The 15944-nt window shown below is 42.4% G+C and overlaps 1 protein-coding gene across 3 annotated transcripts; it reads right to left on the bottom strand.

Moving 5' to 3' along the window:
• Nucleotides 1-1263: 1263 nt before the first annotated feature.
• On the bottom strand, nt 1264-8465 carry gata2 (GATA binding protein 2). Of its 3 annotated transcripts, none has more exons than XM_011474612.3 (6): nt 8011-8465; nt 7446-7840; nt 6508-7089; nt 5394-5536; nt 3228-3353; nt 1264-2451 (listed from the first exon to the last, which is right to left on the bottom strand). In XM_011474612.3, exons 2-6 carry the CDS (start codon nt 7672-7674, stop codon nt 2167-2169), a joined length of 1365 nt encoding a protein of 454 aa, XP_011472914.1. In that variant the 5' UTR covers nt 7675-7840; nt 8011-8465; the 3' UTR covers nt 1264-2166.
• Nucleotides 8466-15944: the final 7479 nt, after the last annotated feature.

Raw genomic sequence — 15944 nt, 5'->3', positions numbered from 1 at the left:
CCATGCAAAGGCAGTGGGTCCTCACATTGTGACGTCACAAAGTGAAGAGCAGCCCGTTCCAGCAAGAGTCCACACTGCCAGCTCCGCCCTCAGGCCAACACACACCCGAGTCGTCTTACATTTGGGTGGGAAAATTTGCCTTTAGCCCTTGTGCTATCCTAGGCACTTTAACATTGGGAGTTGGGTCATCTAGACCCACTAGACAGTGCGCTGAACCTTTTTTCTTCAATGATTTGTGATCTTCACTGGTGTCCATGGATTACATGAAATCTTTCCACCTTTATCCACCTTTGTCATGGTAGGGAGAACACGTCAATGCAAGGGCGGGGTCATCTAAGATAGCACAAGGGTTAAAGGGGCCGCCATCCATACGTCACTGCGTGATCGGAGTCCCTGATTGGTCCAAGTTTGACTGGTCTGACTTGCCACAAGTGTTCAATGGCCGTGTGTTTTGTACGCAGTGCTTGAAAATGGTTGTAGAAACTTGCGTAGCTGTGTCATCGTGAGAGTTTTAAACATGGAAGCCCGAAACCGGTTTCTATAGACTTTTCATTAGAAGTGGCTGGTTGAACACTCGCTGTAGATAGAGGGCGATGTGAACGTAGCTTTAGGCAGCAGAACTAACCGACAAACCGCCGTGGAGCCTGGGTTGTTCCAGACACTTCAGTAATTATCAGATTGGAGGGATTTTTTGTTGTATTGTTTTTGTTTTTTTAGGGACTTTCTCGAATTCCTTTATGCTGGATTCATAAACATGAGCCGATAGTTAAGAGACCAAAAAAAGATGACTTACTTTAGGCCTTCATTCAGTCCGACCATGACAGCTTAATATATCGTCAGAATCGAAAAGTCTTTGTTTACTGTTTGACACTGAAGTGCTGCATTCTTGACTCTGGAATTCCATGAAGATAAATGATTTATTATTTATTTTCCAAACTTGCAGATCCCTTGAGGAAACCTTTGGAAAACTGATTTATCTGTTCTAGGACTCTTTTCCTAAAAGCACTTAACAGGCATCGTTTTATCGTATCGTTCCGGTTTTATGGGGGGGGGAATAAATTCATGAATGACTGAAAGCATCACATAAATGTAATGTTCACTAAAATTTTAAACTTCTTGTCTTATTTTACCATGTTTGTACACAAAACTCAAAAATGTGGTGAAAGTTGTACCACTGTAATCATCTGCAGGACCAGTAAAAACGGGCTTTATTAATATCCATGGAACCCCATCACCAGAGAAAGGAATTAGCTTAGTCATGACTTCAGATTAGATACATTTTTATTTTGAAATCAACAGTATGCAATGGCAATCAGACGTTCAGCTTTTAGTGACAGGCAGCTGGAAGCACGCATGTGCTCCCTCCTCATGAGTGATTATGGTTTGAAGAATGAAGATAAAACATTTGCATTCGCTTAGAAGATCTGTTACCCCGGTTAGGCTCAACTGAAAAGAGAACAAAGTTTCCTACATTTTAGGTAAATAAAAGCGTTTGATGCTTTGACTTGTTATTTGCACATTCCTCATTAGCATATTGAACCTTTCTATCTCAGACTGACACAGAACAAGCAGAGCGGAGAGAACAATAGGAACAATCTCTTTATTCCTTGAGATCATGAATGTGGCGCTTCGGCTAAAAAATATACTCAGATCTGGTATAACAGCCTCAGGAGCTAAACAATAGTTAAAATAAATTATCTGCATAACAATATTAATTATTATAAAACTTATAATAGACAGTGTAAAATCAGAATTCATAAACATTTTTTATTTGCCAAGTGAAAAACTGCTTAAAAAATGTCCATGAGCAAAACAACAAAATCACATTATTTAGTAGTGAAGGGCAGTTTTGTGTCAGAGACCCTCCCTCCTGAGACATATTTACAATATTAACACTAATTAGAAAACTTCCCATTTGTGAGCAGTCAGGGCGTCAGTGGAGACCAGACCATGAGGCGCTGTGGCGCTCTCTGAGCTTGTGTCTGCACAACAGGAAGCCAAAATCTTTCTCCGTTAAATTTGGTACCATCATTACTAAAAGCTCTTCCTTTCTTACAATCACAAAGTAAAGACCCCCTCCGTCTGCACCACCAAGCAAGATGCGCTCCACTCAGTCTCTCATCGCCCTCCAAGTCCCCATCCGCTCAGGCCTGGCTCCTCTTCCTCTCAGCCCATTGCAGTCACCATGTTGGAGTGGTGGGGGTGGCTGAAGGACGGGTGTATAGGCGTGGGCGTGGGGAGCATGTGTCCAGCATGGCTGAAAGGCTGCAAATGGCTCATGGACATGTGACTGGCCAGAGAAGCGGCACTGAAAGGAGAGTTCTTGTCGTGCAGGCTTTTAGTAAACTCTTCGTAGGCGTCGCCGCCCCGCTTGCTCTTTTTAGATTTGTTGGACATCTTCCTGTTGCGTGTCTGTATCCCTTCCTTTTTCATGGTGAGGGGCCGGTTCACCTGCAGGAAAGAAAGGAGGAATGAGAAGAATGTTTGGAAGGACACAAACAATAGGATTTAATTACGTCATGCAAATTGTCTGGTTTTTAAAATGTTTTAAGATGAAAGAAAAAAACATGAACAAACTCAATTAACTAACAGGTGGAAAGCTCTGAATTCACAGGTTCTTGCTTACAAACGTGGATCCTGACAACTTTTCTGAGCCTGGTTTCTCTCCACGTATCTGAATAATGATCCTTCAGGAGCAAGATTTTATTCCTCGCTCTTAGTCCAACAAAGTAGGTGATAATTCTGTGATAAACCCGTGAGGCCGTTTTAATATTAGGTATGTTAGAAAGTCATCTTGGGATTTTTGTCCCTTCTTCTGTGCTGATCTGCTGCATTTCCACACTGTCCAGAAGAGTTTTTGGATTCACCATAAAAGCACTGCTGTTAATCATCAGAAAACATGCCACAGGGTTGGCTGAGGAGCTTCAACGTTCCTCTTTGCTGCAGATCTATATTTCCACAGGAAGCGCTCGTTAATTCAATCAAGTGTTTGTTTTTATTTTCTTATTCTTATTCCTGCAGGCTTGATGCTGTGGATTTGGATAACTACCTTCTGGCAGTCCCACTCAAAAACAGACTGAACGTTGTGACTCTCTGGGGATAACACCTTTCCTGGAGACAATGTGTTCGACTCTACTATACACTCTGTTAACACTCAAAAACATCGGGGTTCACCCCCTAACTTCTTGACTTGAACCCACACTGGAGATCTATGGTCAAACACGTACATTATGAAGTTTGTAGTAAAGGCCACAGGCGTTGCACACCGGATCTCCGCTCGCGTTGCGCCTCCAGAGTGTGGTGGTGGTCGTCTGACAGTTGGCGCAGCATGTGCCCGCTCGTCTGGCCGCAGACTGGAGGAATACAAGGAGTGACCTTAGCTTACATTTGTATCCCAGACACGAGAAGAGTACAAGTAGCAGTTCTTCATGAAGACACCTGGGAAACAATCACAGCTAAGATTGTCTGCATGACACCCATTTATCACCTCTTTGCTCCGTCTGATGCTCAGCACTGTCACCCTTTCTCATGTCTCTTTTGATCAAATCAAATGGAGGAAGAAAAAGAGGAATTCTCAGAAGTGGAGGCTTTTAGAAAAAATTTACTCTTGAAATGACATTTTGAATGTAAATGCCACCAAGAAACTATAGTCAAAATATTTACTTTACAAAAAATAATCATATGGATTAAATTAAATCTGTTTCTGATGCAACACAGAGAAAATATCAAACAAATAGCAATGTGTGTTTTGAACACAGGGTCTCAAATCTGTAAAAAATGCTTTATTATAAAATGTTTTTGTAAATTATCTCCGTCTGTATATGGGGCATTTAAATGGAGCATTTTGTCCTCAATGGCTTCTTTAGCAGCAGCTTCATGCTTTTTATGGCAACTTGCATTGCAGGAAATTGCTGTAAGTCACACTCTAACCAAATGTGTTTTGTAATCTAAATACACATGAAATCTATATTTGGTGCATTTGTTATTTCAATTATATATTTTTTTAAAACGAAAAGGGGGTAAAGGGCACATGTCGCCCTGTGGAGCTGACAGCCTGCGTCGAGGCTCCACTGGGTGTTTTTTTAACCTCAGTGCGTCGCTGCTCTGCGGTGGACGGAAGGCTTGACCACTCGAAAGTGAGGACTGGGCCTGAAGTCGGGAGGCCGCAGGAGGAGGGCTGGCTTTATCTGGACAGTCAGACATCCGGAAAGGAAGCAACTGGAAAGCTGCTGCCGCTGCGGGCAAAGACGCAGCGCTGCGCTGCGCGCCCCCACCGGGCTGCGCGGAAACCAGCCCTGATATATGGCCGCATACTCATTTATAGGCATTATTAATGGCGCTGAAAATGATTTGTAGGAAGCAGACAGTTGTTTTCCTGCTGGATTTTTTTGTCGCTGTTTAGAAAATTGAGCTTTTAAGGCAAACGATTGTGGGTTAGTGTTATATACGATACAGATTAAATCAAACGTTTTCCCCTCTTCTGATAAAGTTAAAACAATGTTTAAAGTGGTCAACATTGATGGCATCTCTTCAGTGAAATGGCTGATCAGGGGTGCAAACATTGCTCTCATTAAAGAAAACCGTCAGCGACACAATTATCCATGCAGAGATCCAGTTCATTACGAAAAGTCAGTATTTTAATAAACGTCACGCGCGATCGTGGACACTGCGTGCGTTGCTACCAGCTGCTTTTACCCAATAATAATAATAATAATAAAATTCCTCCAGATTGTTATCACTCTTGATGCCTTTTGTTTCACATGAAAATCACATTTCATCCTAATCAAAAACTGTTTTTTTAACGTTTTAGATTATTTAATAAAAAGCTAAACATTGATTTCCTGCAGCTGCATTGATGAGGAGATTTAGTTCCGGGTTCCCAAATCTAGAGTTGATCTGCGATCTTAGACATTTAATGATACAAATAAACAAAGGTGATCACTGATCTGTAGTTAAGCCTCAAGAAAAACGAGGGGTTTCCTAAACAAACAGCATTTCCAAGAACAAAAACCTGTCAGAATCGGCCAAAGCGCAGACATCTGAACATCTCAGCTCTTCTGGCCTCAAACCAAAACACAGCCAAATATTTTTCTGATGCTTAAAAGGGTGAGCAGGCCAGACCCATGAAAAATCCAAAAGCTCTGTGTGATTTCATGCTGGCCCTGCTATCAGTGTCAGTATCTGAAGGAGCTATAATAATGATAACAGCATCAACACAGATGGCCCCGTCGCCTCAGCAGAAGAACCAAGAGGTGAACCGACAACACAATTGCTGGAAACTGATTAGGAAAATATAACTTTCCTGGAATTGTGTGACCTCCCCCCTTTCCCCCTCAGGTTACGCTCTTTATATTTACTGCCCTTCACAACACACACACATGGAGGGAACTCACCAGCCTGCGTTTGGGTTTGATGAGAGGTCTGTTCTGGCCGTTCATCTTATGGTAGAGGCCGCAGGCGTTGCACAGGTAGTGTCCAGTGCTGTCACGTCTCCACAGAGGTGTAGACGTTGCCCCACAGTTCACACACTCGCGGCCTTCTGTAGAGGAAAACAGAAAGTTTTTAGCTATAATTCTGTAAAATTGCTGAAGAGCAATAGACCTTTCTGTAAAATCTACAATAACGGGAAAAAAGACCTAGACCAAAGACTATACTGGAAAGCGTGCATGACACTCTTAGAAAGAAGGAAAAATTAAGAAACCTTTGATAAAAAAAGGCTTTAAGCTTCTATTCCTCTAAACTTATTTAAAAAAATAGAATATTATTTTAATGCACCAAAGCAGAGCCATCTGCAGGGCTTTTGATCATTTGTTTTAGCTTTAGAGTAAAAAAAGCCAACTCTGATTAGTTTTTTAAGCACAAGTTAGAAGCAAACTCTCCTTGAGTTACAACCCAGTAATAATATACTGATTAATATTTTCATTGAACAAAATAAAAAACTAAACAAAGTCTGAGATGCAGCATAAATAGCAGTAAGTACAAAGGGTTAAAGCATCAACCAAATGATCTTTATATGGTTTAAGATCAAATTTGCCCCCCACTCCACGCGCGCGCTTTATTTTACCATTCTCAATTTTTCAAGGGATATTGTGAAGCATCAGCTACGTCACAGCCCGCACGTTTACAGAAAAGCCCGATCAAGACGTGATTTTTTAAAACGATAAATCAAAATATTCCTATACATTTATTGATTACATTTAAAAAAAAGTTTGTTTTAATTATTAAAGGTATTTTTTTCCAGAATAAAGCCTCGTTTATAAATCTTTCCATTTGAGGGTAATTTTTTTATAATAAAAAAAGCTGCAGTATTCGTGTTGTGTATTCTACCGATAATGTTGTGATAACACTCTCTGTAAATGGTGCAATTAAAACGCGTAACGACGCGTTTCTGCAGCTCTTGATTTTCTTTTTCTATATTATTCCCACTCGTGTTTTATCTGTGACACTGCCTCGGGGCCGTAGCATGATCAGACCCACAAGGCGGCAGGTTCTGCGCGGCCGACTCACCGGTGCAGGAGCGTGTCTTGCCTTTGTTCTTGAAGCTGGACGGGGATCCCAGCAGGCTGCCCGGGTGGAACAGGCTGCCGCCGTACTCGTGGGCCGCTGGGAGGGAGTAGGGGGAGTAGGTGGGGATGGGGTGGTGCGTGGAGGGAGTCTGGGCGCTCATCGAGGATAGGCTGCTCCGCAGAGGACTGGATCCCTCCATCTTCATGCTTTCGGGCATTTGATATTTAATAGAGTCCTTTTCGTCCATCCTGGTGACCGGGGAGCACGGAGACGCGGCCCCCGGATCCGGAGACACGTCCTTTGGTGGCGTGGGGGGGAAAGCGTACAGATGGGAGCTGGGGTGGGACGGCGGGGTCAGGGTGGACGCGGACACCGCGCTGGAGTTGCTGTTGCACGGGTAAACGGCGGAGAGCGCGCCGGGGGACGCGGAGCCCGGGTGGTGCAGGCTGGGCTTGCTGAAGGGGCTGACGGCCCAGGCGTTGTGGTGGTGCGCAGACAGAGCAGCTTTCCCCCCGTCCAGCCAGGAAATGCCCGGACTGTGAAGGAGATGAGGCCGGCACACTTGAGTCCCCGTCAGGCGCGCTGTCAAACCAAAGGCATTTTTTAAAAACACGGAATGCGTGAACGACTGCGTAAAATGTAAAAAAAAAAGAAAAAACGCTTTATTTATCTGTTTATTTTTTGGTGCAAGGAACTTTACCAACAAAAACAATTAAGACTTGTTGATTCAGTGGATTTGCTGGCAGGTAAAGCAAGATTCTTTTCCTGAACTACTCCGAGTTGTAAAAATTAATTATATTTTTATTACATATATATCAAGAATTACATGTGAATCAAAACAAACAACTTTTCCTTTATTTTAACATAGGAAAAATATTTTTCATTGCAGTTACGAGGATGAATACATGTGTATTTTGGTCTGCATGCTGCGTCCTCACCGTGCGCCTGGCTGTAGGACACCCGGGCCCTGGCAGAGTTGTGGTAATACGGGTTTCCCTGCGAGTCCAGGTGGTTAAAGAAAACGTCCACCTCATCTGGAGGAAGCAGCTGAGCTGCGGGCTCCATGTAGTTGTGGCCCAGGCCAGGGTGGTGGGAGTCCGGGTGCTGTCCGTGGTTTAGCACGGGGTGGTGATGCAGCCAGCGGGGCTGGTCAGCCGCAACATCCATTTCTGTCCTCCTCTGGTTTCAGCAAGTTGGAGGCAAGAAGACAGACTTTTGCTTTAGAGCTGTTTCTCTGTTTTCACAGTCTGTTCAGTGAGTCCATTAGCAGCGCGAGGCGGCTGGTGTTTAAATGAATTCCCTCACGTCTCCTGGACGTGGAGTCCAGTTTGACCTGCAACAAGGAAAGATCAGAGGTCGATATTTTAAAAAAAATGTCATAAACTCAGGTGAAAAACCTCTGTCGCGATGAATGTACAAAATAATAAAAAAATGATCTTATTATAGAACAAAAAATGAAGCCTTCAATGTCTTGTCTGTTGCGCTCCTTTGCATAATATTGACCTTTTTAATCCGGATCCCCGCAGCTCGGTTCGTTTTGTCTCCGGTTGCAGCTGCTGAATGTCGGAGTTGAGCGTCCGCCGGGACTTGAAGCGACAGTGCGGCTGTCAGCGCCGGGCCAGGCTTGATAAGTGCACGTGGGCGGGGCCTTCAATGAAGCCTGCACCCAGCCAATTAGGTTCCAGCTAACGAACGCGCAGAGACGCAACCGCTCGTTCTCCTCTTCAGAGGAGGGAAACAAACCGAAAAGTCAAGTAAGTATTTATCAAACAGGCCGAGCTGATGCTTTGCAGGTTTCAAACAAACTACAATGAAGCAGCATTTTTATCTGCGGCAGACTCTCTGTGGTGAGCCGCTCACGTCGCATTTCTGCGCAAAACTCGCAGAAATGAAAGTCCGATAAATCCGTCTGCGCGTGCGTAACGCAGCCAGAAACAGCAGCAACAGCAGCGCGGCTTTCTTTAGGCTCTTTTAGTTCATATTCTGAAGGTTATCGACGTTTTAAGGCAAAAGAATAGAACAATCACAAAATTATGAAAGAAAATATCAAATTGATTCAAAACAGACATAAGGAAGGAAAGAAAAGGGACTTCAGCATTTTGCATCTCACCCCCCTTCTCTCCCTCATGATTGACAGACAATAATTGGAGAGGGAGCGCGTGCTGCCCCAACCGACCGGCGCTGCCGCCTGCTTGACGCCGCTTTCCCGCGTCACTGCAGGACAGAAGAGAGAGGAAGAGAAGAAGAAGAAAGATTCCGATTTAGCAAAACAGGAACTTTTTTTCTGAGCCGAGCTGGTCCTGTCCCGGTGGACGAACTCCAGGAAGAGCAGCGATATTTACACAGTGGAAGCATTAATAATACATCAGCAGCCTGGACCCGCATGGACTATGAAGAACAGAACAAGGAGCTGTGGAAGAAAACACAATAAAAACACTTAGATTAGATTAGATTAGATTAGATTAGATTCGATTTGATTCGATTCGATTAAATTACATTATCTATCTATCTATCTATCTATCTATCTATCTATCTATCTATCTATCTATCTATCTATCTATCTATCTATCTATCTATCTATCTATCTATCTATCTATCTATCTATCTATCTATCTATCTATCTATCTATCTATCTATCTATCTATCTATCTATCTATCTATCTATCTATCTATCTATCTATCTATCTATCTATCTATCTATCTATCTATCTGTTTGCAGGTCTTGTATTTGGGCTCCAACTCAAACAGAACCGTCCATTTGTACAGATGATGATTTTCTGAAGGAGCTGTGATTCAGGCTGAGGCCAGCGGAACATATCAGGGTTAGGAGCTCAGTATTAGAGCTCATCAGCATGATAATGTGGAGATACACATGCTTGGAGTCTGAGCCCCTGTGATTTGGCCCTGCGATAAAACCTTATCGGCGGCAAACATCCACTTCCATTTCAGCATCTGACATTAATTCAATCCGCCCTTTTTATTTACGCCCACTTTCCTCACGTGAAAGAGCGATTCAGATGAGAATTTCATTATCAGACTGACACACACACACAAAAAACTGATAAACACATAAAAAAAGAAATGATTCTTGTTATTAAAATCATCGCAGGAATCCTGCTTTAGATGCTTCTGCCTCGTAGGTGCGATGTGCGCGTCAGAGGAGGAGAAATCCAGCGAAGGCGTGATTCTTGGATGTGGGTGATTATAGCCCTTCCCGGGGTAATTTTTCATCGGTGCTGGCTAATCTTTGTTCTTTGTGAAGATAATAAATAGCCTAATCGTTATCAGCGCGCTGCTGGAGGTGTCAGGGAGAAAGGGGCTGATCGGCCCAGAAAATAGGCTCCAAAGTGCGGTGGAATAAATGACATTTCTTATCTCTCCCTCCCAGATTACCGCCCCCCTCCTTTAAACTCACAACAACAATCTAAAGGGGGGGGGGTCGGTCATACGGACCAGATCTGTGCGCATGATTATCAAACACATGCGGGGGGGGGGGGGGGGGTTGCATGGGGGGAAATATTATTTTCCTCACCTTCACCATTGTTTTTTAATAAGAAATAATAATACTAATGATAATAACAATAATAATAAAACCAAATGTTGTGTCTTTGATGCATAAGAAACTCTGCTTTTCTACAAGGTTAAAGCACATTGTGCTTCAGGAGGCCTGTAGTCAGACTGAAAAAGGTATTTTTCCAATAAATACAAGCTGGGTGCTTAATAACTTGGCAGCTGCAGCAGCCTTGGGCCCTGCTGATGGTCTCCATGGTAACAGAGATAACAGCTCAGTCATTTTTCATATCTTACAGTCTATTATATTCAAGGATTATTTCTTCTTCCTGAAAAGGTCAAACATAAAGTCAATCCAGCCAGGAGAGAGCCTCGTCCTCCTCTTCCTCTTTATCATACCCTCTATTATGACAAAGGGATTTGCCATTTTTCACATTACCTTGTTAAACCAGTGTCATGCCCCGTGCAGACACAGTTTGACGAATGCAGGCCCATCAGCAGCAGACAACAAAACTCTCCTAATCTTTTACAGACTCATTTGGGTTGTGGAAACACAGTTTGTCCCTTTCAGTCATGACTTTTTCAGAGGTGTTCCTTCTGTTTTGTGTCTTATTGTAATAAGTTTCTTTATTTGTTGCTTCCTTTTAAATCCAGAGGGAGAAGAACAAGAAGAGAGCAGAGGGTGACCTTCTCCTCATCATTTGGAATGCTGTTCAACATCTGGTCTTTGCTGCTCGTTCAGAGGTTGGACACTTTCTTGCTTTGCCCACTGTCCAGTGAATGTTTGTTTGAAACAGAGAGAAACACTCAAAAGAATATAAAAAAAACTAAAGGGCCAATCTTTAGTCCAAATAGGATTTTTTTTTACTCCCACATCTGCCAAGCTGTTGAGGAATTTGAAGTGCCGTTCTTTGGTCTGTGTTTTGGTAAGATGTGAGAAAGATGACCCCATGAATGGTTATTTTTTGCTGAAGGTAGAGACAGAAGAGGCAACAAAACTGATCGTTCAATTATCAATTTGCTTAATTTATCCTTAAAAATCAGTTTATTGTGTTGATGAATTTCACACAGTCATACTGTTTTCAAGTATTCAGGTATTTGTCTAAATTAATTAATTTTTAACCATGTCACCCAAATTCACATTCACTAATTTGAACAAAAACTTAGGCAATAAATTAAATAAAACAGAATATTTACATAAACTATTTTTTTCAACTTGTTTTTCCAACACTCGAAAAAGTCAAAGGTCACAGCAAATGACAGAAAAAGAAAGAAGAGCTTGGAAGTGTGTTTGTGTGTGAATATTCCTGCCTCTGAGCTGCAGCTCTTAATGCTTTGAACAGCGTGAAACCAGAATGTTCTCCTGGAATAACCGAATGGTGACGTTTGCATCTTCTGGAGAGCATGTAAGCCTCCTCATGAAAAAACCCAACAGTCTGGATCAGCTCTGTGAGGAGGCTCCGTCACCTTGTGGTGGGTTAGAGGTGATTAAAGAGTCACAAGCCGAGCATTTTTAGTGATCAATGCAGGGTTGGAGGAACTGAAAGTTGAGGATAACCAAGGTGCTGCAGCTTGTAAATGTATTAATATTCCACCTGATACTGTTAAATAATGATGTAGTGTTTGATAACTAAACCACAGCAAACGATACATCAATTCTTTAGCATATAGAATATTAATACATTTACAAGCTGCATGTGGTTTGTCACGTCTGTTAACTCTGTCAGCAGCTGCGGTCAGTGTGATGACGTCACTTCTATATTCATAATGAATACATATATTTTTCTTTTTCTGCTTTACGTCTGTGATTGACGATTTCTGTGAAAGGTTGAAAAATGATTCTGTTTAAGTCATTCAACAGTCTGATTACATTTGAACAAAAACAAGTCACTTATTAAAAACTAAAATTATTCAATTATGTCTCATAATAAATGTTTAAATATTTATTAAGGTTTTGTAGTATTTGTTTCAAAAGTTTCAAAGTTTAATGTTATCTTTTGAATTCAGATGATGAGGGTGTGAATCATGAGTCAGCAGTCTGAAACAGTGTGTAACGAAAATTGACTTTTGTAATCTTTATGAAAGGCATATCAGGACAACTGATGCTGCAGAACAGTGCAAGGTTGAAATATGTAGATGAACAGTGACATCTAGAGGTGATGGTGATGCAAACTGGCGTTGCTGCTTCATCACCTCATTTCAGGCCGTTTTTGGATGGACAGAAGAGTGTGGGTAAAATTCTCTGATAAAACAGTAACATACACTATAATTGTTCAACTGTGTTCAAGCTTTTACTCTTTAAATTAATTACAATATGTTTAATATATGTTTAAAGCAACTCTCTTCTAAACAACATGTATACAAATCTAAGAGAGTTCAGACAAATAAGTTATCTATTTTAGAAAGAGGCAAACTTGTGTGACGTTTTCTAACTCCAAAACTTTGCATCCTAAATGTTTTTTTTGTTTTGGCATTTAAACTGGGATGTGGCTTTGACATTGGTTTTGCTACTGCATTTTACTTTTAAGCCATTTTGGAAAAAACAATCTGCCAAGTCACCAAATGTAAATGTGAACTAAAATGTCTTGAGAACATGTTCCTCTATATCACACACACCTAGGCACACCTGTCCAACTGCTCATATCACAAATTTGTAATCAGCCAATCACATGGCAGCAACTCAATGCTTTTAGGCGTGTAGTCCAGACAATCTGCTGCAGTTCAAACCGAGCATCAGACTGGAGAAGAAAGGTGATTGAAGTGACTTTGAACGTGGCATGGTTGTTGGTGCCAGACGAGCTGGTCTGAGGAGTTCCAGCTGATAGAAAGACAACAGAAACTCAAAGAACCACTGGTTTCAACCGAGGTCTGCAGAAGAGCATCTCTGAACACACACGTCCAACCTGGAGGTGGATGGACTACAGCAGCAGAAGACCACACCAGGTACCACTGCTGTCAGCTAAGAACAGGAAACAGAGGCTTCAATTCACACAGACTCACCAAAACTGAACAATAGAAGATTGTAAAACCGTTGTCTGGTCTGATGAGTCTCCATTTCTGCTGCCACATTGGAATGGTAGGGTCAGAATTTGGCATCAACAACATGAAAGCATGGATCCATCCTGCCTTCTATTAACGCGTCAGGGTGGTGGTGGTGTCATGGTGTGGGAGATATTTTCTTGGCCCACCTTGGGTCCCTTATTACCAAATTAGCCCAGTTCCAATGCCATAGCCTGACTATTGTTAGTGACCATGTCCATCCCTTTCTGACCACAGTGGACCATCTTCAGATGCTACTTCCAGCAGGATAAGGAACCATGTCATAAGGCTGGAATCATCTCAGACTGGTTTCTTGAACATGATAGTGAGTTCTCTGGACTCAAACAGCCTCCACACTCACCAGAACCCAATAGAGAACCTTTGTGTCGTGTGTCCGCCACAGTTAACATACCGGTCCGTGAGAATTTTGCCAGACATTAAACCGGTCCGTGGTGCAATAAAAGTTGGGGACCGCTGGTATATGGCGTATACTTACATAGCGCTTCTACCTTCCTTGAAGGTCCAAAGCGCTTTACAGTCACAGTCCCATTCACCCATTCACACACACATTCACACGCTGATGGCGGCTGATGCCAAAGAGAGGCGGCAACCTTCCACCAGAGGCAAGGTGGGGTTCAGTGTCTTGCCCAAGGACACTTCAACACAAGGGCGAGCAGCAATCTTACGATAAGTGGTCGACCGCCCTACCGCTGCACCATGGCCGCCCGATGGAGGACATGTATGAAGAAAAGTAAGATTAAAATTGTGTTTCTGAGTATTTTTTTATTCAAACCATTTTTGAACAGACGATATGAAAGAGCTTGCAGCAGTGACATGCTAGAATTGGCGGGCCACAAGCTCCCTGCTTGCATCCACTCACAGACAAAAACATCCACGAACGTCTTCGTTTTCCTCATCTGAGCTGGAATCTATCAGAGCTGAGCTCTGATACTGCTTACCATTTTTGTTGCACCCCTAATGTTAGATTAGGAGAGGGTGTGACCAGAGAGCTCTCAGATATGGGTGACAAGAAGATGGGTGGGGTTTCTCTACACCAACAGTTTCTCCTACAACTCAGCGGTGAATTTCCAATGAACTCCTGCTGCTCTACCGAAACTTTATCTAAGAAAATAACTCAGGTTTTTAATGTTGCCTAAAAATGGCATAATCCTAATCAAAGACCACTGGGAACGATTTTACAATTGCCCCAGGCAATTTCAACAGGGGGCGGTGGTGGGGCAATGCTTGGAAAAAAACTATTGGTTTCCTATTATCTGTTATATACAGAGTTTAGAATAGAAACCTATGAATTTCCGTCCCAGCAGCTGTTCCTGTCTCCTGTCACACTCGAGCCATAGAAGGAAAGGGGAGGGGTAGTGGGCTCAGGCAGCGCAGCCTCTATTGCGCAACACCAGGATCGTGGCGTGCCTTTAGATTACTCATGCCAATTATGCTAATAATGTCATTCTTTATGAACTATTGTAGACATTTTGATGACGTGTCTTTGTTTTCCATAAATGTAGTCTTTGTCTGCCTGTCTTTAGTTGGTGTCAGTATTTGACATGAAGACAGCAGGTAATGCAGGAAAACAGCTGCACTTTATGAGATCATAAATAAACAATCATTTAGGAAAAAAATCAACACAATGTTTTGATCTATTTCTTCAGACGAAAAACGTCAAATATATTGGTGCTGCTGTGTTAATGTTTCAGATCAATTTACATGTAATATTATTTATTGATTGAATTATTTTTCTCGGTATCAAATGGTTCAGTTGGTCAAAATGTTTCTAGTTTAAATAAGGACTGACAGATTAAAAACCCGCTGCATTTTCTTACCTTGGTTTTGGGTGCCAGACACACACACACACACAAACACACAATTTAAGCCATGTTATTTCCCATAACACACTCCTTTACTTATAATACAACAGGGCTGGATTAAACGTCGCAGTTTCAGTTATGGATGTTTTTTTCTGTATTTGACGTTAACACATACCGGTAAAACATGCATGCTGAGGTGTTTTAAAAAGGCAGCGAGCGCAAAACATGTTGGTTGTGATTTATTTTTATTTTTTTTCAGTCATCAGCCTCCAAAAATCCATCAAAGTCCTCATCTTCTGTATCTGAAATGAACAGCTGGGCTAAATTTCTATCAAACACACCAGCTTCCCTTTCCTCATCTCCAGAGTCCGTCTCGTTGCCATGCGGCTCCAAAGAACAGGGCAAGCAGACGCGTCCTATAGTCCAAAAGTGTGGTGTAACTCGCCCGTCCCAGTAAAAGGAGCAGAGGATGGACCACAAGTGACAAACACACCCCTAAATACCACCCCCCAAGTGACAAAAACGCCCCCTTAACACTAACCGCGGTTACATGGGCAAAATATCTTGATCGGATCAATGGTCGGGTTAAAATTCACCCGTGCACATGGGCACAGAAAACCTTTTTCCGATTAGAACAAACGTTCCCATGGCTAACACTTTCGGTCGGAATGAATCATTTGGGCATGCGCAGTAGTGCTTCAAAAACCCGGATGAGGAAATAGGTCCTGTTCGAAACAAAGAGCTGCCACAGACGTTTATTTTATGCAGCAGCTTGGTAATATATGAGACGATCTTCCAAACGTGCTTTTATTAATGTCATGAATAGTATGAAGCGCCTGTTTGCTCATCGTTTTATTTAATCCGTGTGGTTAGTGCTTTTTTTGTGGAAGAACGGAGCTGGGAGAAGGGTTAGGACAGGCTATAAACACAGGCTAACAACATTAGCCTGATGGACACAAAATCCAGGACCATAAAACGCTGCAATCTGCATTTTGGCTGCACGTAAATGTCTGGGAATAACATCAGTCTTTATTTTATCGGGACACAACTGGAAACACAAATCCA

This window comes from Oryzias latipes, chromosome 5 (genome assembly GCF_002234675.1).
Source record: "Oryzias latipes chromosome 5, ASM223467v1".
NCBI classification, from domain to species: Eukaryota; Metazoa; Chordata; class Actinopteri; order Beloniformes; family Adrianichthyidae; genus Oryzias; species Oryzias latipes.
Note: the sequence above shows the minus strand (reverse complement) of the source record. Positions and strands in the feature narration are given on the sequence as shown.